At 37.0% G+C, this 26,802-nt stretch overlaps 1 protein-coding gene across 1 annotated transcript in view; it reads left to right on the forward strand.

The window, feature by feature from the left end:
* Positions 1-26,802, forward strand: part of ERG (ETS transcription factor ERG) — a 136,704-nt gene that overhangs the window by 73,691 nt on the left and 36,211 nt on the right. The window contains exon 3 of the mRNA XM_036746895.1: positions 21,818-21,969. Coding sequence (XP_036602790.1) covers positions 21,818-21,969 — 152 coding nt within the window. The remainder of the gene's footprint in view (positions 1-21,817; positions 21,970-26,802) is intronic.

Raw genomic sequence — 26,802 nt, forward strand, 5'->3', positions numbered from 1 at the left:
GGAGAGAGTGAAGCTGGTGACTTTGCACAGCCCTCTGTCACTTAAATCCAATTCACTTGCAAGTCAAGGCATTACCTTCCTGATGTCATGGTCCATTTTGAGAATGAAGGACAAGCAACAACAACAAATACTGAGGAAACAAATAAAAACAAAGATAGTCCTTGCCCATAAGAAGTTTAAACTCTAATGGGGGGAAGATAACATAAAAAAGGAAGCTGAAAAGCATGAGGGAGAAATATGAGAGGAAGATACCTGGCAAGAGGACGTGAAGGAGAGTTCGAAAGAAGTCAAAAACGTATGAAATGTTGAGGACGATGAGAAACGATGAGAAAAACTGTACTGAGTGGCTTCTTTAAATGGGGGCCCTGGAACCCATAGCCTTGTCCTCCAGTCAAAGGATCCAATGGTAGAGTCAAAGAGTAATGATGAGATGTGATGTGAATATCAGGCAGATTTAATCATGCAGCATAATGAGATTTCCCAATGATGAGTTTCCTGGGGAAGGAAGGTTTGGTGGAGAATTCCGAAGACATCCCAAAGCAGTGCAGCTGGTGGGAAATGGTGAAGTTAACACAGTCACAAGATTTAGTCACATATGATTAGGCTGTAATGTCTTAACGAGGGAGAATTTTGTTATCCTTTTATGAAGCATGAACACTTACATGACTGAGTCAGAAGAGAACATCATTTGGACGAATAAAAATTTGTCTCACTCTCACAGGGCTTTAAATAGCTAAGCCCCAAAGATAGTTTGGCTCTTCGAGGGAGCTGAAATAAGAGCCAGTAGTTAGGCAAGAATCCAGTTCTTCACCTCTTTCTCTTCACCCCCAACTTTAGCATCTCCCATGCATGTAGTAGATCTTCATGCCCAGAAGGAGACACCGAATTCAGCCCCTAGAGATTTAGTGTGAGAGTTTGATGCAGAGTTGAGGGAACAGAGGTAGACAGACACGGATACAAGAGGCAGTCACTTGAAGCTAGAAACAGCTTCAAGGAGTATGAGCCCTGGCTGCATATCCAAACATTAACTCACCAGCTAAGTAACCCAACCAGTAATGATGGAAAAGGGTTTGACACTTGGCAATACTAGAGCCCTGGCTGCGCACGCTCTGTCATATTCTTCTCAGACACTGTATATATTAGCAGGAGAGTTTACCCCAGGCTTAGAGAGGGGAGGTTATTTTAAAGCTACTATATTTTACAATACCATCTTAGTAAAATGGTTCTTGGGGAGGCATTTCTGACTCTACTGTAGGGTGACTATTAATAGGAAGAGCACTAGTGGGAACTTATAGTAATTGGAGCTTGGACCCCCAGGTTACCCAGAATCTGAGGTTGGAGTTTCTCCCTGGGATCCAGTTGCAAACTTGTGAGAGTCAAATTGGGGACAAACAGCCCAGAGGGAGTTATTACACTGTGGATTTTATGACTCTTGTTAGTTGTAAGGCAAGTGACTAAAACCTTAACGTTTTCTCACTCGGAAAGGACTACCTACATTTAAATTTGTGGATTTATTTTGCTCTATTAGATTAGATTTGGAGGCTTTAGATGCTTCATTTTTTTTCTATGAAAAAATTATTCTTTAACAGACACTTTCTTTAGCAATGATGTCATGAAACTGATTGATTTTTATAATATGGGAAGGGAGTTTTATAAATTGTTGTTAAAAAGAGTTATCCAAATGATTGCAAAGTACTTTACTATTATGAACTTAATTTGTTTTGATAGTTATTTTGTTCAAAGGAAAATTTTTGTAGAAGGTTTTTCTGAGATTTAGTGAAAGAAATACACACACACACACACACACACACACACACACACAGAAGGAGAATCAGATCTCCTAGCTATTAGCTTAATGGTATTTTCTGTACAGAAAAAATTTATTGTTTGGATTTCTTGAACAATAAGTTTCCTTGAAACCAAATGACTCTTAAGAATGAAAACTAATATGCAGAAAAGAAAGATTGGATTTGGGGTGGGTTTGTTTGTCAATTGTTTATCTTGGTGCCCCTCATTGTCAGTCAGTAAATAAGAATTTGTTAAGTCAGTGCCAGGCAATGTGCTAAGTGCTAGTTACTTCATAAAGAAACGGACATTAAGAAGCCAGTCTTTGTATGCTGAGTCTTAAAACTCACAAATAAGAAAGCTGAATGGTTTGAGAAGGACCTTGTTTCTCAATCAACCAGCATCCAACAACTTAAAGCTTAATATGCTTACAAACACATGAAATAAAATACATTTGGCAAAAAGTAAGCCATTGTCATTTGATACATTTTCCAAACAAAAATAAGAAGGGTATAAGAACCTATATTATAAGCCAATTGGGAAGGTGTTGTGGCTGTGGCTTGCATAATATTATACCAGACTTTAAAATTCACTACATCTCTAATCCAATTATAACTTTTATATAATACAAATGGTCATTTCATAGTTGCAGCATAGGCTCATAGGTCCAACAATATAAAGCTGAAAGGAATGTTTAGGGCCTATTGAGTTTAAACCTTTCATTTCATTTTATTTTTTAGATTCAAAGATAAAGTCATTAATGATTTAGAGCATTTTTAATATGGCTATTGACAGCTTGGATATTTTTTTCTTTGAAAACTTCCTATTCTTTTCCTTTGACCACTTATCAATTGAGGAATGATCCTTATAAATTTGAATCAGTTCCCTACATATCTTAGAAATGAGAACTTTAGCAGAGAAACTTGCTACAAAAATATTTCCCCAATTTCCTGCTTCTCTTCTAATTTTAGATGCATTTGGTTTTGTTTGTGCAAAAACTTTCAACACCCTTATTTAACAGAGAGGTTGAGTTGCCCAACATCATAAAGGTAGAATTTCAGCTCATGTCCTCTGACTCCAAGTCCCTTATGGCCCTTTGCATACTACAGTGTCACTTCAAAAAGCCCACTGTAACGTCAGAGATCTAGAGCTCAGTGGACCTAGAAGGCCATATTACACACAGCCCCTCCCATCATTTTACAGATGAAGAAACATAACCAGGGAAATAGATTTCCCCATGGTCACGTGGATAGTAGCATCAAAAATAGAATTTGAACTCAGGTCTTGTCTTCAATTTATCCTTTCTATATTTTGTTTGTAAATAGTTGCTTGCATGCAAGCTCCTTGAAATGCAGATCTTTTTATTTATTTGTTTGTTTGCTTTTTTATTTCTAGCACTTAGAACAGCCCTTGAAACACAGTGGGCACAAATTTGTTGTTGATTTGACTTGTTGATTCTAGGTGACTGTTCTATGTTGTCTCCAATTAGGAGATAGTTTTCCTTCACTTCAGTCTCATGCCCAAGAAGTACTCAAGTGTTTGTATTAATGGAGAAATGAGAATTTGTATTCAAATTTAAATGAGTTATTTCTCCGCTCTTGAATAAAAAGAGTATTGTTAGTATTTCTAGCCAGTTCAGCCTAGAGCCACATGTCGACTGACAATTTGATAGACTGTTCATAAGGTTCAAAGCAGCTGTGGGCAGACCAGCAGTCAGTGCAAAAGTACACACAACAACAAGATGGTTTCAATTAGTACCTAGCTATCATTAGATTGAAATGGAGGACAGTGTACATCATTCCACGAACAGGTTTTGCTTTCAGCCCATAGAACCCCAGGGAAGTCATATATATCATTTCTTTCATCTTTTTTTTCTTTCATCCTTTCAACTTGTGGAATAATGATGGTTTTGCACACTTTTGATCCTTGGCCAGGTTGTATATAGCACACTTGGGAGGTCTGATCACAAATGAAACTCATTGTACTTATATACCATACTGCAATTCACAAGGTTCCTTCTCCTCTAGCTCTCCCTGACTATTATAGGGCTTTAACTATTTGTGGTTTGATTAAACAAACTCTATGTGAGAGTCATCCTCCTACAGTGTCAGTAAGATAAAGGTTCAGATTCTACCTCTGATACCAGATATAGCCATGGGCAAATCATTTAACTTCTTGATGCCTAACAACTAAGTCCAAGTTACTGATGAGTTGATTATGTGCATAGGTGGGGGAAATTTTATCACTACAAGCTGCCAAAACTGATAAAATTATGAAATTACAACTTTGTACCAAAAAAATTATGCAATGTTTTTGCAAGAGCAAAAATGAAGCAAAAGATGTTCTCCAGCTTTATCACACTCCATTTTTTGTTCATTCATTCATTTGTTTATTTGTTAAGCATCTCTTTTACAATACACAAAGACTTGTTCAGTTGTGTTTGACTCTTTGTGACCCTATTTAAGGTTTTCTTGGAACAAAGTAGATACTGGAGTGGTTTGCCATTTCCTTCCCTAGCTGATTTTAAAGATGAGGAAGTTGAGACAAACAGGGTTAAGTGACTTGGCCAGGGTCAGATGGCTAGTGTCTGAGGCCTGATTTCAACCCAGAAAGATGGGTCTCCCTGACTCCAGACCTGGTACTCTATCCCCTAAGGCACCTAGCTGCCTTAGAGCATCTATTATAGCCAAACATTATTTTTCATTTCATTTTCAACATCTATGACCTTAGGTATTAGGGAGCATAAAATAACTTCATCAATGCAGAGACAATGTCTTACCTAATTATTGTCTTCCTAATCACCTTATAGTAAGTGCTTGATGAAAAGATAGAAATTAAGTTTTTCACTTTTTTTTTTCACTGAGTAGGTTCATTTGCCTGTTGCTATTACATTTTCTTCAAGTGGTGGAAGAGATCTATAGTCTAAGGATTGAGAAGGTATTCATTAGATACTAATTAAAATGAAAAATATCAGAAAAATTTTTGTGTCTACCAGAATGTGCAGGCTATCAAGTCATGTTGTATATTACATGTCAACTCCCTGGAGATTTTAGGTAATATGTTTAATTGCCTACTATAACAGCAAAATTGCTTTCATGTGCCAAATTTTCTTTATTTTTAATACATTTCTAAATATTAAAAGCTGTTAAATGTTTATTTGCAATTGTTTTGTCTCCAAAATTTTGTCCATTATAGCATGAGAAGTAATTTCTTCTAATATTTGTATAGAACCTTCATTAATGGCAAGTTGCAACTTTATCAAAATGGGCATTTACTTTATCAGGGCGGATCACAAATACCTCTATGGCTTGGTAGAGAGTCTTTACAAGTTGTCCCTTCTCTCTTCCCCTCCCCACCCCCAAAATCCCACACTGTCCAACATTCTGATAATGAACCTCTCTGAACTTAGCTAGACTGATCCTGGAATGACAGACATACAATCAGGTTGCTGAATACATAATGAGGACTTTCAGTTTTGGTAGAACTTGCTAGACTTTTGCCCTTCAGCTACACAAAAGCTAGGGTCCCTGTCCATACCATAATGAGACATCAGAGGATGCCTTCAGTGGAATTCATCCAATCTTATACAGTTTTAAAGGTGAAAGTAATCTACCATAGTAGTCAAAACTCCTGAAATCCATTTGCCAGTAAATAATATTTCACTTCCTCATTAAGAAATTTGGTTAGCCTAAAATTTCTCTCCAAAGTTTACTTCATCAGACATATAGGATCAGCATGAAACTCTGGGTAGTTTCCAAATAGAATTGGGTTGGGTCTACTGCTATTTGTATATCCACTAATTTTTCACTTGATTAAAGAAATTGTTTCATTAGGCCAAAGAACTAAAGAGTGAAGTGACTGTTTGACTTGCTGAAGTAGCGGTGGGATTCAATCTCCTTCTCAACTTATAGATTAATTTTCAACTCATTATAGCCTATTACACCTATATAGTATAGATGTAATATATATACACACTAAGATATAGTATATATATAAGATATAAGATATACTATATAAGATAATCTGCATATTTTTGGACATAAGTTGCTCTCTTCTCAGTCATTTACAGTTACCATTTTCTTTCCTAGTATTAGAGAAATCCTGTGTTGTCAAATAGCAATATATGTGTTTTCTTCCCTAAGTAAACATATTTATGTATGTGTGTATGTTAGCTAGTGTCAGACTAGTGAAATCAATGAATGGGATAATCAGAATTTTGATTTATGAAGTAAAATAATTTTGGTTTATTAGATTTTCAGTTTGTTATGAAAAACATTTGAAAGGCTCCAGTGCATTTCACACTTTTCTCGGTTGAACAACTGAAATGCATACAAAGCAGAAAGACCTCACCAGTTAACATTCCCCTCTATTTTATAAGCACCTCATCTTTAGCTTATGTCCAGTTATTATTTATGATGTACATAGGTTTCTAACTTCAGTAATTCAAAGATCAGATTTCATCAGTATGGGTGACACTGACCTATAAAGATCAAAGTCCTTCCATCACTCCATGAATGGTCTTGGAGATTATCTGTGGCTGAAAAATTAATCATCCTGCTTTTACCCTGGTACTGAGTCTCTCCAAACTTTGAGAGCAACATACAGTCCATCACTTAGCTCTTGTTGAAACTTCAAAGGAAAGAAGACAATATTTAGAGGCAGAGGTTCTGGGCCCTGCCATCCCTTAGATATTTAACCTTGAGTTTGTCAGTTACCCCTCAGCATCTCAGTTTTTTTCATATATAAAAATGAACAAGTTGGACAACATGATCTCCAAGGTCTCTTCCATTTTTAAATCCCATGATCCCTGTGAAGCTTCCCCAGGTTGGTCGGATCTACCAGATTATGCCCTACTGACTTAGCCTTGGAGAGCTCAGAGTCAACTCTCCATCATAACATGGAATAAAATGACTCAAGTGGAGTTTTCTTATTATGCCATAAGAACAAGTTAGAATTAAAAAAAGAATAAGCTAGAATTAAACAGTCTCCAAATCCCAAGAGTCAGACCACTCTTTGGTACCCCCCTGTTGAGGAAGAAAGAGACTTATTAATGAATGAATGAAACACTGAGGTTCTTCTTTTGGGAACAAAGGATTAATTCTTTTAGGGAGTTGGCAATGACCTATTTAATTAATTCTTCCATCTTTATTTTGGAGAGGAAGGAAAAGTGAATATGAGATTTGAAAGAAGTTCAAATTTTAGGTGTAGAAGAATATTTAGCAAGGCTAAAAATAGCATGTAGTCTGAAGTTACATATTTTAAGATTTCTGTTGGCACCTGGAGAGTCAATATAAATCATTGCTGAGCTTGCTTCTACTCAGAGGACAGCATGTGAAATAACTTTTCCGCTACCTCTAGTCTAGAATTCTGGTGACTCAGAAATAAAACAGAACAGAAACCCTGTGCACAATTGCCTTCTTGTTTTGAGTCCTTGGAGGGGTAAAAAAAAGTCACTTTTACTCTAACCTTAAATGTGTGTGGCTGCGTTTTCTCCTCTCCCCTATCCTAAATGCTGTTGATTAATCCTGAACATTAGCTTGTATTATTATAATGAAGAACCACTGCTGAACTGGTATTTAATTTGCCCCTTGGCTGATGTTAAGGCCAGAGACCCATCTCATCTCCCTTGACATTGATAGGAGCCCTTTGTTTAAACTAGTTGCACCTCAGAATGGCTTATTTTCAGTATTATTCTCATAAGGTGCCTAGCTAGGCACTGCTTAGCTAATGCCACAGAGGCCAGCAATCTATAGCAAATTCTATCCTTTATTTTGCATCCTGGTTTACCCAAGGTTCATCTCTGGTGAGAACCTGACTTTTCAGTAGAAGTATGCTACCCAGTTCTCACATCTAATTGCTCAACATTCACATTGGCTTTAAAAAAGTTCTTTATTACAATAATGTTACTTTTGGCATGGGTCTAGGAGATTTCCAAAGAAGCGGGGAAAGAAAAAAAAACAGCTTAATGTACAAATATGAATGAGGTATAGAACAATTTTGATGACACAGAAAATGAATTGTGAAGCATAAAAAAATCATAGAATGTGAAAGGATGGGGTTCCATGGATTTTCTCTCACCCTTAAAAGCCTGAATCAATGAAACTGAACTAGATGTGAACAGGTTGGCACACCTTTTTGAATCAGTCACAGGAATTGTATGAGGGGCATTTCCTGTACCCTGAAGACCTTCTATTTAAAAAAGAAAAAAAGAGCTATTTCAAAACCAGCAAGATATTCTGTGGGCCTGGCAGGTGAAAAGAGTGGGAATATAAGAATTGAGCCAGAAAGATCCAGCACCCTAAAGCCAATCAATGAAAGAAGAAAAGAGGATAGGACTAAGCTTCATCAGAGAAGGGAAATCCTGAGGAGGGCTGTCAGCCTGGCAGAAATCTATAAAGCTGGATATATCTCTTGACAGTCTTTTCCTTATTGGAACTGCCATAACATTTCATATCTAGACCTAGCTCTATGATCTGAAATAACTTTCCCCTACTAGTCTGGAATCCTAATGATTCAAAAATAAAACAGAGCAAAAACTCTTTTTACAACAGTGCTAAGTGGCACAGTGAACAGATTACTAGCCTGGAGTCAGGAAGACCTTAGTCTAAATCTTGCCTCTGACAATTATTAGCTGTGTGACCCTGGGCAAGTCACTTAATCCTGTTTGCCTCAGTTTCCTCATCTGCAAAATGAGTGGGAGAAGGAAATGGCATACCACTTCTGTATCTTTGCCAAGAAAACCTCAAATGGGGTCACAAAAAGTCAGACATGGCTGAAATGACTCAGCAACAACAACAACCAAACAGAACCCTGAAAGTAATTTGTATGGTATCTAAAATCTTGCAAAGGAAGGCAATTTTGAAAGACAAGAACTCTGATCAATGCAATGACTAGCCATAAAGACTGATGATGAAACATGCCTCTCACCTCTTAGGAGGAGCTATTATAATCTAAAGATGCATGAGACATTTCCCCCTCCTAGATTACTGCCTTGTCATGGTAAAGGGGATTGCATAACTCAATGAAAGTATGAACTATGCCATTCAGGATTACCCAAGATGGATAAGCATCACATATACCTCACACTTATCGCAATTGGATAAAATTATTGATCACACACAAATATACAGATGCATATAATAGAAACAAATTAATTGAAATAGTGAAACATACAGACACAAAGAAGAAAGAATAGTGTTTAAGAAGGGGGATAAAATTGGGGAATAGTCAAAATGAACTATTTTGGAGGATGGATCATAAAAGGGATAGATAGACAACATTTTTTATGTGTTTATGTCACAGGCATCTGTTAAACACTGAAGTTATAAAACCAAGAAATTAAGACAGCCCTTACTTTCAATGATCTTACAAAGACAAAACACAGAGTAGTCTGGAACAGTTAGGAAAGAAGGAAACCATTTAGGGTCAAGTCAGTTAGTGTGTAGGTGGAGTAGCTGGAAGTTAAGTGAGAAACATGGCTGGGGCTGTTCATGAGCTGGCATTTCCTGGAGGAAACTCACCAATCGTCTCACAGACTTCAGAGTGGAATCATCTTCAGTGGAGAAACCAGTTGGTGAAGATGTTGATATCAAGAGATTAAAAGCAAAGGGGAAAGGTAAGAACCAGTGAGGTGGGTCTGAACTAGAGAAGAGGTGGAGATGTATTCAGTTGCATATCACTAGTGCTGATCACATTCCTTCTCTTTCACTACCTTCTTGGTTGTCAATAAGGTGATGGAAGCAAAGAGAAGAAAATTATAAGCAGTTACAATGGAAGGAAATCAATAATTGCAGCCATGAACATGAATTGGTTGAACAAGAAGGAAAAAAGATAGCAGAATTCAACACAATGTTGTTTTCATGAAACACGATTTAAACAGAAGGTTTGAACACTTTAAATAGGATTTAATACAGAGTTACAATGATGAACAGGAGCAAACTTTATTATGGTTCAGAAGAAACTAAAAACCAGAGTTAAAAATCTTTATTTCAGACAAGACAAAAACAAAAAGCGATAACATTAAGAGATAAAAAGGGAAACCATATTACGTTTCAAGGTGCTATAGGTAAAGAAATAATATCACCACTTAATATAAAGTACCAAATGGCACAGTATCTAAATTCTTAAATAAAAAGTTAATTGAATTATAGGGAAAACAGATAGTATAACCTAATAGTTTGAGACCTCAGTGTACCTCTAGACAAATCAAGCAAAAATATAAGGAAGACAGAAGTTATATACCTGAATAGAGTTTTTTAGAAACATAAGTTTTGACTGATATTGGCCAATTGTTGAATGGAAAGCACTTTTATGAAAATTGACTGAGAACTATGGCATAAAACTTAATAATTAATCACTAGAAAGCCAAAATATTAAATACATTCTTTATTGAGCACATGAGGATAAAATTATAATCAATAAAAGAGCTTTGAAGAAAGAATTCAACCTTAAATGAGGACTAATTTTATTCTCAAAAAATTGGTGAGTCAAGGAACTAATAATAGAATCTAGATACTTTTGTCAAAGAAAATGACAACAATGATTCAATATAGCAAAATTTTGGGGATGTAGCCAAAGTCCACAGGGAGCAATTCATATCCCTAAACACTTTCATTAACAAAAGAAAGAAAGGATCTGGGCAGAGCCAAGATGGTGGCATGAAAAAAGGACTTACTTGAGCTCTCCCCCAAATCCCTCCAAATACCTGTAAAAATGACTCTAAACAAATTCTAGAGCTACAGAACCCATAAAATGGCAGAGCGAAACAAGTCTTTAGCCTAAGATGGCCTGGATAATCATTGAGAAGGGTCTATCACACTGAGCTGGAAGCAGAGTGCAGCACAGCTTGGGCTGTGCCAGAACTGGAGTAGACCACACAGAGCAGACCTCAAGGCCCTGAATCACTGAGCTGTGGCAGTTTCCAGACTTCTTAACCCACAAACACCAAAGGCAACTTAGCAGGTCAATGGGGAAAACTGTTGGACCTGGGTGAGAGAAGTGTGCAGTCCATCCCCAGCCCCGGGCTGGTGGAGGTAGCTGCAGCTGTCGCAGCTGCTTCAGGAGTTCCAGGCCCACAGATGGTGGGAGGAATCAAGTGGCTGATCAGAGCGGGAGTGCTGGCACTGAGGCAGTGTTCTTTTGCTTTGCCCTGCTTGGATCTGGGTCACAGTCCTGGTTGCTGATCCTTTGGGGAGGAGGAGTGCTGGTGTGGCAGACCTTGTGGTAGCTGTGGAGAGGGAGTCGTCCTGGTAGTTATGTGGCAGAAAGGAGTACTCACACTCACAGACCAGAGCACAGGCCAGGAAAGGAGTATCATACCACCTCAGAATAGAAGTAGCTCTGAGAACAGCAGTGCAAAACCTCTGAAGCTTGGGACGAAGCACTCTCCACCCTGGAAGCAGTCATCCCTTGACAAAGAGGTCAAAAATCAAGTAATTGGCTGGGAAAATGAGCAGCCAGCATAAAAGAACTCAGACTGTAGAATCTTTCTTTGGTGACAAAGAAGATCAAAACATACTGTCAGAAGAAGTCAACAAAGTCAAAGAGCCCACATCAAAAGCCTCTAAGGAAAATATGAATTGATCTTAGGCCATGGAAGAACTCAAAAAGGATTTGGAAAATCAAGTGAGAGAAGTAGAGGAAAAATTAGGAAGAGAAATGAGAATGATGCAAGAAAATCATGAAAAATGAGTCAATAACTTGCTAAACGAGATCCCCCCAAAACTGAAGAAAATAACACCTTAAAAATAGACTAAACCAAATGTCAAAAGAGCTCCAAAAAAGCTAATGAGGAGAAGAATGCCTTAAAAGGCAGAATTAGCCAAATGGAAAAGGAGGTCCAAAAAACCACTGAAGAAAATACTGCCTTAAAAATTAGAAAGGAGCAAGTGGAAGCTAGTGACTTTATGAAATCAAGAAATTATAAAACAGAACCAAAAAAATCAAAAAATGGAAGACAATGTGAAATATTTCATTGGAAAAACCACTTCTATGAAGAATAGATCCAGGAGAGATAATTTAAAAATTATTGGACTACCTGAAAGCCACGATCAAAACATGGACATCATTTTTTCAAGAAATTATCAAGGAAAATGGCCTTATATTCTAGAACCACAGGGCAAAATAGAAATTGAAAGAATCCACCAATTGCCTCTTGAAAAAGATCTCAAAAAGAAAACTTTTAGGAATATTGTCACCAAATTCCAGAGTTCCCAGATCAAGGAGAAAATACTGCAAGGAGCCAGGAAGAAACAATTTGAGGATTACGGAAACACAATCAGGATAATACAAGATCTAGCAGCTTCTATGTTAAGGGATTGAAGGCCTTTGAATATGATATTCTGGAGGTCAAAGAAGCTAGGATTAAAACCAAGAATCACCTCCCCAGCAAAACTGAGCATAATACTTCAGGGCAAAATATGGATTTTCAATGAAATAGAGGACTTTCAAGCATTCTTGATGAAAAAACCTGAGCTGAATAGAAAATTTGACTTTCAAGTACAAGAATCAAGAGAAGCATGAAAAGGTAAACAGGAAAGAGAAATCATAAAGGACTTCTAAAGTTGAACTGTTTTGTTTACATTCCTACATGGAAAGATGATATTTGTAATTCATTAGACCTTTCTCAGTATTAGAGTAGTTGAAGGGAATATCTATATCTATATCTTTCTCTGTATATCTATATCTATATATATAGATAGAGGGCACAGGGTGAGTTGAATATAAAGGGATGGTATCTAAAAAAAATTAAGGGGTGAGAGAGGAATATATTAGGAGAAGGAGAAAGGGAGAGATAGAATGGGGTAAATTATCTCACATGAAAGTGGCAAGAAAAAGCCATTGTAATGAACGGGAACAGGGGGTAGGTGAAAGAGAATGAATGAATCTTGCTCTCATAGGATTTGACTTAAGGAGAGAATAACATACACAATCAATTGGGTATCTTACCCTAAAGGAAAGTAGGGGGGAAGGGGATAAGGAGAGGGATGATAGAAAAGAGGGCAGATTTGGAGAAGAGGTAGTCAAAAGCAAACACTTATGAAAAGGGACAAGGTCTAAGGAGAAAATAGAATAAATGGGGCACAGGATAGGATGGAGGGAAATATAATTAGTCTTACAACATGACTATTATGAAAGTGTTTTGCATAATGATACATGTATAACCTATATTGAATTGCTTGCCTTCTCAAGGAGGGTGGGTGGAGAGGGAAGAAGGGAGAGAATTTTGAACTCAAAATTCTAAAAACAAATGTTAAGAAAAAATTGTTGTTTACATGCAACTGGGAAATAAGATATATAGGCAATGGGGTATAGAAATCTATCTTGCCTTACAAGAAAGTAAGGGGAAAGGAAATGGGGAGGGGAGGAGTAGGGTGATAGAAGGGAAGGCAGACTGTGCAAAGGGGTAATCAGAATACATGCTATCTTGGGGTGGGGGGGAGGGTAGAGATAGGGAGAAAATTTGTAACTCCAAATCTTCTGGAAATCAATGTTGAAAACTAAAAATAAATTTAAAAAAGAAAGAAAGTAGCAATAAAATAGGTATACCACTCAACAAACAAAAAGCTCCAGAAAAGCAACAAATAAAACCCAACTGAACACTAAAATAAAAATTCTAAAAATAGAAGAGATTAATAAAACTGAAAGCAAAAAATAAACACTATAATTTTTTATAAAAAAGCTAATAAAAAGAAAAATCATCATATACTACATTTTCTTAAAGAGAGAAGGAACCTATTTGTCAAAATTAAAAATAAAAGTGAAAAATTTATAACAAATGTAAATGAAAAAAGCAGAATTTTTAGAAACTGTTTTGCCCTACTATATGCCAACAAAACAGATAACTTAAATGAAGTGGATGAATGTTTACAAATAAATACAATATCTGGATAAGCATACCAAAAAACAAAGAATTCAAATAATCTTATTTCAGAAAAATGAATTGAAGAAGCAAAAAGTGAATTAGCACAAAAATAAAACTCAGACATTCTATCAAATTCTATCAAACACTCAAATAATAATTTTAAAATAAAAAAAAACTTTGCAAAAATAGACAAAGTATTTTACAAATTTCCTTATGATACCTAAACAGGATCCTGATACCTAAATAAGGAAGAGACAAAGTGGGGAAAGAAAACTATAGGATAATATCTCTAATAAATGTTGCTAGAAACATATGCAAAACTATTTAAAAAAAAAGAAGATAGAGCAACATGTTTAAAAAGATAGCATATTATGACCAGGTAGAATTTATACTAGGGATTCAGGATAGGTTCAATAGTAGTCATAGTATAAGCATAATAGATCATATTAACAACAAACAATAAGAATCAAATTATTATACCAATAGATAAAAAAAGGTTCTTGACAAAATATAACATCCATTCCTGCTTTTAAAATTCAGGAAGTAGATTATGGGCAAATATTTCACTGAAGCTGAGAAATACATGACTCTACTAACAGTTAAAACTCACTTTTAGACACCCCTCCCCCCAACCCACAAGTAGGTAGCAAAGTGGATAGAGTGCTGGGCCTGGACTCATCTTTCTGAGTTCAGATCTGGCCTCAGACACTTAGTAGTTGTGTGACCCTGGGCAAGTCATTTAACCCTGTTTGCCTCAGTTTCATCATCTCTAAAATGTTGATTTTAAAGTGATGAGATAGACTGAGCAGAGACACGAGGGAAAATACCTAGAATTTTTAAGGGACAGCAATTAATGTTTTGTATAAGGATAAAATACTAGAAGATTACTACATAGTCTTAAATGAAAGAGGAATGGTTACATGATGCCAAAATATAGAAATTCTTGAATGTCAGACAAAATAATTCGTTTAGGGAACCCCTTAAGTTCCATGACTGGGACATAAAGAAGTTTATATTGTCAGTGGTGTGCAGAATGAAGTAAAGAGAGAGTAAGTAGGTTTAAAAAGACTTGTTAAAATGCTACTGTAAGAGTCCAGGTTACTTGTGAGAATACATACTAAGGTGGTTGCTGACAAAGGGAGAGATATAAGAAATATAATCCTCAGTTTAAAGGGCCTGTTTTATGGGACTCCTACTTCTCATTGGTAGAGATTGATTACTCAATACCCCACCAATATTTAAGGGAGCAGAGAGATATAATTCTAGCCTGGTATCCCCCTCTCTGTGAAGAAACAGAATGACCAGCCGCTGCCCCAACATCCTGCTTTCCTTCCTCTCGGGAATCAAATTTATTGGAGAAAGAGACTCTCCAGATATCTAATCTTGCCTCTCTGTGAAACATATCTAGACAGACTCATGTGAACCTACATGGGCAAAAAAATAGTACACAGTAGCAAAAAGGTTTTGTAGTTGTTTGGATATGAGAGGTGAGGGAGAAAAAAATGTCAAAGATGAGATCAATAATTCAACTGTAGGCTACTGATTGAATGGAAGTTTTTAGTAGTAGAATCATTAACAAGGAAGATTGAGATGTGGGTTTAGAGGTCAAGAAAGAGGTTAGGTCTGGAGACTGAGATTTATAAATCATCTACATAAAGTAATTGTTGGAACTATGGGAATGATGAGCTGGGAGAGCTTATAGCAAAATAATGAAATGGGGACAAATGCAGAAACATTTGGAACCTTTCTGACTTAAGGAGCTAAGAATAGGACAAGAAGTTGGAAAAAGAGACTGAAAAATAGTTAAAGAGGTAGGAGAACCAAGAAAATGTTATATTTGGAAAGACAAGATAGAAGAGAGTATTCAGAAGAAAAGAAATGTGAAAAGTATCAAGTATTTAAGATAGGTTAAAGATGATAGGGGCTTTGGATTCAATAGTCAGGCCAATGGTGATCTTTGAAAGAGTAGTTTCAGTAAAATGCTGAGGATAAAAGTCAGATGGTAAAGTGTGCAGGAGAATGTGGGTGTTAGTAAAGCAGAGACAATAGGAATGGATAACTTTTCAAGAATATAGAATGTGAAGGGAAGGAGAACAATAACCTATTCGTATAATGTGGCAAAAGGCTCAAAAGAAGGGTCTATTATGTTTTGTTCATATATTATGAATTCAGGTTGATGGGCAGGAATTATTGTAAAGAGAGAGTGTGTGAAGATAGAGGAGCTTGGGAGAACAATTACTTTAGTTAGGTCCTGGAGTGTATGAGACAGGATGGGATTAAAGATGAAAAGGAAAGGATTATATTAGCTTTTCAAAGTTGCTTTCAGTTTCTGTCTGCTAATTTTATGTTAGTTGAACAACAACCTCTGAGTAGTGAATGTTTTGCTGGCAATTGGAAATTTATCCAACTTTATAGGTGGTTTATATATTATTTTGAAAGAGAGAGAGAGCCTGTCTCATGACAGTGATACATATTGTCTTGTTTAATGTCATTGGAATAAATAAAATGATTTGGGGGACTGTTAGATTACCTATATGATCTTTTAAAAGGAGATATACTTTTTGGTAGAAGAGAGTTTGGGCGCATGATTGCTGAGTACGTGGGGATGAAATATCTTTAACTCTAAAATTTTATGCCTCTATAAAAAAGTATAAGGTTTGGCAAAATGTGTTTTCACTTCATACTTGGACCTCAGCAAAATCCCCAGTTCATTTTTTCTTTAAGTGCTTCTTCCTAACTAATTTAAACATTCCAAAGCATTTTAAGACAAAATACTATATGTTTCTGATTTATTTAGACTCAATTCTCATAAAGACTATTTGAAATGAGTTATTTTATGCCCATTAAATAATTTTTTTTTGAGATTTATACCCAATTCTCCCTTGAACAAAATCATGATACTTCTAATAGCTAATGACCTCTAGATGACTCATTGGACAGAATATCAGGAAGACCCTAATTTTGTCTTGATTTCTTCATCTGTAATATGAGGATGACAATAATAGCACCTAACTCAAAGGGTTATTGTGACGATCAAATGAAATAATGTAAATAAAGCCCTTTGCAAACTTTAGAACAGTATATAAATGCTAGCTATTATTAAAATACAGGCTTCTCACCGTATAAGGTTAAAACACTTTTCTTTATCTGTTTCTTATCTTGTACCTGTGGCTATGATCCTATGTCCCAGAAACTTTTGCAGCCACAACAGTAGTCACACTCCTTTAATTGTAGCCTCAGAGGGATACAGGAGAATCACACAATGTGCTGACAGAATTGCTAGGAGGTTAGTCCTATGACTCCATATCTTTTTGGGTCATCCTTTCCCATGCTCTTTTTTAGGATGGTATAAATAGCACAAATAGAATCCATAGGATCATAGATTAGGTGTTGAAGAGATAAGGAAGTGATTCCTCCAAAACACCAAATCCTCAAACTTGTCTCTTCTTTTAAGGAGGAGAATCAAAACCACTATATTTTGTTCATCATACATTGAAATTAATAATAAGAAGAACGGGCTTGAGTCTAGAATTGGAACCTTCAATAGCTTTAAAAATAGGAAGTAGACCTGTGATTTCATTGATATAGAAAACTCCACGTGAGGAAAATCTCTACACCACTGTAGGTTAGAACCTTCTCTGCAACTTATATCCTTAGAAACTTACCTAGATCCTTGAGAGGTTAAATGATTTGCACAGTCAGTATATATCTAAGGCAGGATTTGAATGCAAGTTTTCCTAGTTTTGAGGCCAGTTCTCTATCCATAGTCACCATCTTAAATTCACTGAAGTATTTTTAACAACTTATAAGATGTCTTGCTAGATGCTTATCAGCAAAAATAAAGTTTGACTAAAAACAAAACCTCCTAAGGCTCAGATATTTTACTCCTAATAAATATCTCTATAAACAACTAACGACAAATGACAATTTTACCCTAGAAACACTAACGAATAAAAGCAATATCAGAAATTCATCATTTAAAAGGTATCAATTTTCCTAATGCAAAATTTTGAGAGTTGAGTTTTTTTGTCATAGATATATTTTAAGCTAAATGGATGGTTAATCCTTATCATCTGAAAACAGAACATATGGTTCAGATTGCTTAGAAGAGCCATGACACAGCATAGAAGATTGTGTATAATAAAAAGTTTCTTCTCAAGAAGTTTTTCCTTGTTACTTGGTAACTTCAAACAGCATCTGTATTAGTAGTGCACATTAGTAGATACAAGGGCACTGAAATGGAGACTATATACACTTCAGCTTTTAAATAATGATTAATAATGATCAGAATAATGACAGCTTTTTCATTATGAAAGCTTAAATCTATGATTCAAGGAATTATTTCTAAGAATCATCCTTTTCTATTTTATTTCTAGTTTCTGTGTGTATCATTCATTAGTCTCTAGAGTATTGTGTGAGGTTGTGACCACCCTTGAAGCAGCCAGTAATGAATAAACTGGGATGGAAATAATTCTATCCTTAAAAAAAAGACACGTTAGGCCCTGCCCCATAGGCAAAATGATCATTATGCCACGAGTCAGGCAGCCCATAGCAGTTTGTAAGCAGCCTCCAAGGTTATCCATACCAGGCAAATGGATGACCATTACCAGGGTAGCCTACTCAACACATCTGGAGGCACCTACTGGAGGTAGCCTACTGGGTAATATAAATGACTGGATTAGAGGAATGAAATTAAACTGCCGTCAAAGTTAGCACAAGACATCCTCACCACATTTTTAGGATACTAGGCTCTTGGTGAAGAATATGAACATCATCCAAAGTATCACATCCAAGACAAAAGTCCCTTCTTAGTTTCACTGACCAGTATTGGTGCCCCACCCCAACCCCATCATCACAACCTATCTGCTGCATAAAGCCTTAGTCCATCTAGATTACAAGATATAGGTGGAAGTTAAAAGCACCAGACACATACATGGGAGATTGATGGTGCAGCAGTGGATTCACATATGGTCAACTTCCTGAGTGAACTGCAGAAGAAATCACTGCTATATTATATGATTTCTTGAATCAAAGAATCACATACCTCCACTGGCTTCACATTCACCATGTCGATGACTTCTGTTGCCTTGCCAAAAAGGTTGATTTGCTGTTGTTGAGTCATTTCAGTTGTATCTGACTTTTTTGAGACCCCATTTGGGGTTTCTTGGCAAAGATACTGGAGTGGTTTACCATTTCCTTCTCTGCCTCATTTTATAGAAGAGAAAACTGAAGCAAACAGGATTAAATGATTTTCCCAGGGTGACACAGCTAGTAAGTGTCTGAGGTCAAATTTAAACTCAGGAAGATGAGTCTTCCTGACTTCAGCCCCGGCACTCTATCCACTTCACTATTTGCTGCCCTCAAAAGGCTGATAAGAATCACTTATGTCTGTGAGTATTATTTTTCTGGAAGATGACCATAATGTTCATTAAAGTTACAAGACGCAAAAGATAGTGTCCTTGCTGCTTCTGATGTTTTCAGTTGGGACACAGATCTATCACTTCAACTAGAGGCAGCAGACATTGAAGGAATGGAAATATGCCTCAAACTACGATACAAGAAGAGATGAGCAAAATAAAAATGTCTCCCAATTCAGGGTGTAATCTGTATAGACATGCAACAACCACACCTTGTGGTCACCTGTTCTTCTAGGAGTGTATTACAGAGTGATACGGGCAGACAAAATGTCTTCTATGTAGAGAAAAGTTTTATCTATCAAAATATTTGCTTAAGGCATTATTACTAACAACCCCAGAACAAAGGCCACAAGAAAAGAAAAGAAAGTTCAAGATCATTTCTTGGACCAAAAGCAAAGTTCATTCTAATTGATCCAGAATCAAGATGGTGAAGTAACTTTCACTGAAATTATAAAGTTTTAAAGCTTGTTTTAGGGTTTTATTTTTGTTTTTGAAATCATGGCACTACTATATCTAGTGCTCAGATATTGGTGGGTTTTTTAAAGCCAGCTAAGCCTAAAATAATAGCTACAACTTTGAGATATTCAGATGTGCAAAGCAAGGCCACCAAATATACATGCAAATACTGGGACAAGACACAAAAGTGAGGTCCATTTTACTCAGGAAATGCAACTTAAACCTTAAATGATGTCACTGAATGAATATGTCTTCCCTTCTAATTTACCTCAGATAATTTCACTGATTAATTTTGCAAAGTTGTACCCTAATTAACTTCCCTTTTCCCAACTTGGGTGCTACATAGAAATAATTTTCTTAAAAAACTTTGCTTATTCAAAAAGGGATTTCTTATGTTTATCGAAAAGCAAAGTTTTAGGTTAACAACAAATTGGAGATAGAAAAAAGGCAAAGAGAGTCTTTGTTCAATGTGGAGACCACATGCAAAATCCTGTGTTTGCAAATAAGTTGTATACTGGATAAACTGGACATGATCTCAAAGGTAAAGCACTAGTATTGAAGGTAAATGAGGAAGACTTCTTTGGGGGTGGGATGGAGGGGTGGTGGTGGAATTTTAGCTGAGACTTGAAGGAAGCCAGAGAAGTCTGAAAGTGGAGATGAGGAGGAAGACAATTCAAAACATAAAAGGCAGTCAATGAAAGGGCATGGAGTCCAGTGATGGAAGATTGTGTGCAAGGAACAATAAAGAGGCCAGTGCCACAAGATCATAGACCAGTAGAGGGGAATAACATGTAAGAAGACTGAAAATGTAAGAAGAGGAAAGTTATTAAGGGCTTTGAAAGTCAAACAGGTGACTTTATATTCAATCCAGGTAACAGGGAGCTGCCAGCATTTATTGAATGGGAGTGATGTGATCACTGCACCTTAGGAAGACCATTTTGATAACAGTGGACAACGAGCTCAAGTGGAGACAGACTTGTAACAGGGAGACCAATCAAAAATTTATTGCATTTGTCCAATCATGAGGTAATGAAGGCCTGCCCCGAGATGGTGGTATTGTTAGAGGATGGAAGGGGATGTATATGAAAAATGTTGTGGAAGTAGAATCTACAGGACTTAGCAACAGATTTTATATTACAGATGAGGGCCGAGAGTAAAGAGTCAAGAATGGTACCTAGGTTGCAAGCCTGGGTGACTAATAGAATGGTGTTGCCTTCAATAGTAATAGGGAAGGTAGGAAAAGGGGATAGCTTTAGGGAGAAGTTAAAAAGTTCAGTTCTAGAGACATCAAATTTAAGATGTCTAAAGGATATCCAGTTTGAGATGTTCAAATCAGGTGTTCAAGGTTTACCCAAAATGAGGTAAAGATCAGCCTTTCAAGAAGAATTTCCTTAAAACATTTAGATAATTTGTTCTAGCTATCCAAACAACTTCAACCTGCAAATTGAAAGTCTAAAGGTCTAAGAAAATCTTTATGTACTTCATTTGCTACTTTTCCTACTTTGATGGGATATTAAAAATTTTTAGTATTTTCTTCAAAAATTTCAGGTCTTGCAATTTTTCTCACAGAGGGTCCAGTTAGCAATCTAAATGGAGATTCAAGGGAGTTCTTCTAGTCTACAAATAAATGCAATTATTTTAAACGAAAGTCCCATTATTTGCTTTCTGTGGCTAGGTAGCATATTGATGCTTTTGAATGTCTGGATTTGGGTAATTGCAATGTTAAGATTGCTTTCAGGAGTTTCTTTAAAATGTTGTTAGAACTTGTTGCAGATCAACTTCTAGAAGAGTGAGTTTTTGCCAACTTATCTACTTCCTGAGATCTTTTCTGGTCCTATTGCCATAAAACAATGTGAATATTTCAGCTGACATATCAAAAGATTATTCTACACTAGTATGAAAATAAATTTTATATTGGGACTCTTACTGTATCTTAGCATATGTATATTTTGACATTTATTTTATCCCATTATGAGAACAAGTAATCCTGTCACTCCTCATTCTGCCCTAAATTCATCAGTTGCTGTAGTTGGAATTTTGAAATCACAGTTTCAAAATGGAGTTATTTGAGGAAATAGAAGCCAAGATACTTTGCAACTTATATAAGAATTAAGTTAACATTTCTACTATTAATAAAGTTATTCTTCTAGATTTCTAATTCACAGTTCCTTTCTCTCTACATTTTTTCTGTCTCTCCTCTATTATCCTCCCACATCTTTTACCTGCTTCCATATGATTTTAGGGGATCCCTTTCAAGCATCATATTAATTGAAGAAAATACCTTGCATTTCTCTAGGAACTCTCCTGATGATTGCAGTGTTACAAAGGGTGGGAAGATGGTCAACAGCCAAGATAATGTTGGAATGAATTATGGCAGCTTTTTGGAGGAGAAGCATATTCTATCAACCAACATGACAACAAATGAACGAAGGGTGATTGTACCCGCAGGTCAGAAGTTTATAAATTTCATTTTGGAATGTGTGATAATGTGATGTACTGAACAGGCCATTGAACTTAGGGTTTTGTCAATCTGAATGATTTCTATGCTATTTATTAGTTTTGCGACATGGGAAGGGCTCTTATTATCTCTTATTCCTCATTTGTAAAATAGGCATAAGAATACTTTGACAATCTACCGCAAGGGTTTGTCATGAAAAGGGCTTTGTAAGCTTTAAGACATAGTATACATGTGAGCTATCCTCATCTTGCGAGAAAATTGTAATACAAACAAAAATAATACTAACCACTGTAATATAGTAAAGGTTGAACTGAATTAAAAAAGGATGAATTTTTCAAGGTCCAGCTCAAATTGGAGTCCTTTCCCAGTCCCATCATATTCTGCCTTCCCTTTTCAGATTACCTTCATCTGTTCTGCATGCATCTTCTATAAGCCTAGTTATTTACATGTAGTCTTCCTAATAGAATGTTTGCTCCTTAATGGCAGGCACTGTTTTGTGTGTGTGTGTGTGTGTGTGTGTGTGTGTGTGTGTGTGTGTGGTGTGTGGTGTGTGTGTGTGTGTGTGTGTGTGTGTGTGTGCGCGCGCGCGGGCTCCCTTTTTTTATATCCCCAGCACCAAGTATAGTCCCTGGATAAACACTTAAAAATGCTTACTTGCTGACTGACTTCAGTCTCTATGAATATTAATTTGTTAAAAATGTTGTTATTCAGATTTTGATAAATATCAACAAATATGGACATTACCATATAGAAAAGAAAACAAAAAGGATTTTATATGAAACTATGATTCTCTCTAATATATAGATTTTTAAAAATATGTAAGATATTGAATGTGTTGGTTACAAAACTATCCTACTTTGACTCCCTCTAAAATTTCTTTCATCACATTCTGTGTTTTTTTAAATGTTTCATTGACACTTTTTTTGAGGAAGGGATTATATCTGTACACCCCCTCATCCTCCCAATCCCTCTATTCCAACTAAAAAAACCCACCACCTAAAAAAGTCAAACAAAATAAGTACATATTGGTCCTGTCTAAAAATTTATGCTTTGCTCAGCACCTCTAGTCTATCATTTTTCTGTTAAGAGATGGTATACATGATTTATTTTTAGTGATCTGAAGTCCTAATTGGCCATTGAATTCATAAGAGTAATAAAGGTTGTACTTATTTTAAGTATTATAGTCATTGTATAAATTATGCTCTTGGTTGTATTTGCTTCACTCTGCATCAGTTCATACAAATCTTCCCAAGTGTATCCACCATTTTAATTTTTTTTGATGGCCCAGTAACATTCAAATACATCCCTATAACATAATTTGTTCAACAGTTTCCCAATCAATGGTCCACCTTACTTTCCAGTTCTTTGCTGAAATTAAAAGTGCAGCTTTTTCCTTGGCTCCATTTCCATCGGAAATTCTAGTCTTTTCATCAAGATTCCTTGAAATCTCTTAAAGGTATACTTCCTTCCCATCAAATAAAATTATACTCAATTTTGCCAGGTAGGTTTTTTTTTACTAAAAGTCTTAGTCTTTTGTCCACTAAAATATCATATTCCAAGCTTATTCCTCTCTTTTACTGTAGCATCTATCATGCCTTGAGTGATCCTGACTGTGACTCTTTGGTACTTGCAGTCAAAATTTGAAGGAAAGCAGGAAACTGGAAAAACATTTATAGCAATTTTCTCTGGTAAAGGCCTCATTTCTCAAATATATAGGGACTTGAGCCAAATTTATAAAAATGGGTGCCATTCTCCAATTGACAAATGGTCAAGGGATATGAACAGGCAGTTTTCAGGAGAACAAATCAAAACTATTAATAATCACAGGAAAAAGTGTTCTAAATATCTATTGACCAGAGAAATGCAAATTAAAACAACTCTGATGTACCACCTCATACCTATCAAATTAGAAAAGGAAAATCATAAATGCTAGAGAGAATGTGGAAAAATAGGTATACTTCTTCTTGTTGTTTGTCCTTCATTTTCAAAGAGCACCAGTAACAGGATAGGGTGACGTTTTGACTTGTGGGTGAACTGGGTTTAAGTGAGACAGAGTTGCACAAAGTAGTCAGCCCGAGTCATTGAAGTCTGGTGGCAAGACAAAAGTTAGGATGACTAGTCATGGCTCAGAATGCAGTGGACAACCTTGTTGTCTTTGACATCTGACTAAGTTCTAAATGCTCCACCTTGCTCACTTCAACCATATTCATGGGCATTGGAACAAATTGTTCTCATCTGCTCATTCCATTTGGGGAAGTCTTTACATGCTTGGGGTAGACACCCTCCCCCATCACTGCCAACTCATTGATGGGTTTGTAGCCTGTTGGTTACCCTCAACCTGGTTTAGCCTGTCTGCTGGGATGGCTTATTGGAGTGTAGCCACTGCACATACTATAGCTTCTTAGAGCCATAAATGAGAGTTGAGTGTCAGTTAGACACCAAAAGTAGATAAGCAGCCCTGAAAAGGATTCGGCAAACTCTTGAAGCAGAAGTGTAAATCCTCCTTGAACACCCATACACCCCAGGTACACTAATACATTTTTTGTGGAGTTGTGAACTAGTCCAACCATTCTAGAGAAAAATTTGGAACTATGCCCAAAGGGCATGAAACTGTGACCGTTGGACCCAGTAACATCACTACTATGTCAGTATCCCAATGAGATAAAAGAAAATGGGAAAAAATACCTATATACCCAAAAATATAACAGTTTTTCTTTTGTAGTGGCAAAGAATCAGAAACTAAGGGAATGGCCTTCAATTGGGGAACAGTAAAAGTTGTAGTACGTAATTTTTGATGGAATACTATTGTACTATAAGAAATGATGGGGGTGGAGCCAAGATGGTGGCTGGAAAGCAGGGACTTGCGTGAGCTCCCCACCAAGTCCCTCCAAAAATCTATAAAAAATGACTCTGAACAAATTCTAGAACTGCAGAACCCACAAAATAGCAGAGGGAAGCAGGGCTCCAGCACAGGACAGCCTGGATGGTCACTGGGTGAGGTCTATCATGCATGGTGCTGGGAGTGGAGGGGAGCGGAGTGTCTACCTGACACTCAACTCTCATTTATGGCTCTAAGAAGCTCTAGTATGTGCAGTGGCTACACTCCAATAAGCCATCCCAGCAGACAGGCTAAACCAGGTTGAGGGTAACCAACAGGCTACAAACCCATCAATGAGTTGGCAGTGATGGGGGAGGGTGTCTACCCCAAGCATGGGCCACGGGGACCAACCAGACCAGCAGCAGGGTGGAACAAGCCCTAGCACCCTGAATCAGTGAGCTGTGGCAGTTACCAGACTTTTCAACCCACAAACACCAAAGACAACAGAGAAGAACTGCAGAACCCACAAAGTAGCAGAGGGAAGCAGGGCTCCAGCCCAGGACAGCCTGGATGGTCACTGGATAAGGTCTATCCCATGGAGCTGGGAGTGGAGTGGAGCCCAGTGTGGGTGGCAGCAGGACCAACCAGACCAGGAGCTGTGTGGAACAGGCCCTAGCACCCTGAATCAGTGAGCTGTGGCAGTTAACCAGACTTCTCAACGCACAAACACCAAAGACAACAGAGAAGGTTAGTGGGAAAAGCTGCAGGGAATGAAAGGAGTGTGCAGTTTGGCCACCGCCCTGGGGCAGTGGAGGTGGTGCAGCTACAGAACTACAGCTGCAGTTGCTTCTGGCCCCAGGCACACCTGGTGGGAGGAATTAAGTGGCAGATCAGAGCAGGAGTGCAGAGCCTGCTTAAGATCTGAGTCAGGTCCAGGTTGGCGGTTCTTGGGGAAGGCGGGGTACTGGTGTGGCAAAGCTGGCTCTATAGAAATAGCTCTGAAAACAACAGCACAGCTCCTCAAGCTTGGAACACAGTACTCCCTACTCTACAAGCAGTCATACTGTGATGAAAAACTCAAGGGTCAAGTAGTTGGCTGGGAACATGGCCAGGCAGTGAAAATGCACTCAGATTCAGTCTCACACTTTGGAATCTTTCTTTGGTGACAAAGAAGATGAAAACATACAGCAAGAAGAAGTCAACAAAGTCAAAGAGCCTATATCAAAAGTCTCCAAGAAAAACATGAACTGGTCTCAGGCCATGGAAGAGCTCAAAAAGGATTTGGAAAAGCAAGTTAGAGAAGTAGAGGAAAAATTGGGAAGACAAATGGGAATGATGCAAGAAGACCATGAAAAACAAGTTGATGACTTGCTAAAGGAGACCCAAAAATATGGAAAAAATACGGAAGAAAACAGCATCTTAAAAAATAGACTAACTCAAATGGCAAAAGAGCTCCAAAAAGCCAATGAGGAGAAGAATGCCTTGAAAAGCAGAATTAGCCAAATGGAAAAGGAGGTCCAAAAGACCACTGAAGAAAATACTCCCTTAAAAATGAGATTGGAGCAAGTGGAAGCTAGTGACTTTATGGGAAATCAGGATATTATAAAACAGAACCAAAGGAACAAAAAAGTGGAAGATAATGTGAAATATCTCATTGGGAAAACCACTGGACTGGAAAATAGATCCAGGAGAGATCATTTAAAAATTATTGGACTACCTGAAAGCCATGATCAAAAAAAGAGCGTAGATATCATCTTTCAAGAAATTATCAAGGAGAACTGCCCTGATATTCTAGAGCCAGAGGGTAAAATAGAAATTGAAAGAATCCACAGATTGCCTCCTCAAATAGATCCCAAAAAGAAAACTCCTAGGAATATTGTCGCCAAATTCCAGAGCTCCCAGATCAAGGAGAAAATACTGCAAGCAGCCAGAAAGAAACAATTTGAGTATTGTGGAAACACAATCAGAATAACCCAAGATCTAGCAGCTTCTACATTAAGGGATC

This window comes from Trichosurus vulpecula, chromosome 2 (genome assembly GCF_011100635.1).
Source record: "Trichosurus vulpecula isolate mTriVul1 chromosome 2, mTriVul1.pri, whole genome shotgun sequence".
NCBI lineage: Eukaryota > Metazoa > Chordata > Mammalia > Diprotodontia > Phalangeridae > Trichosurus > Trichosurus vulpecula.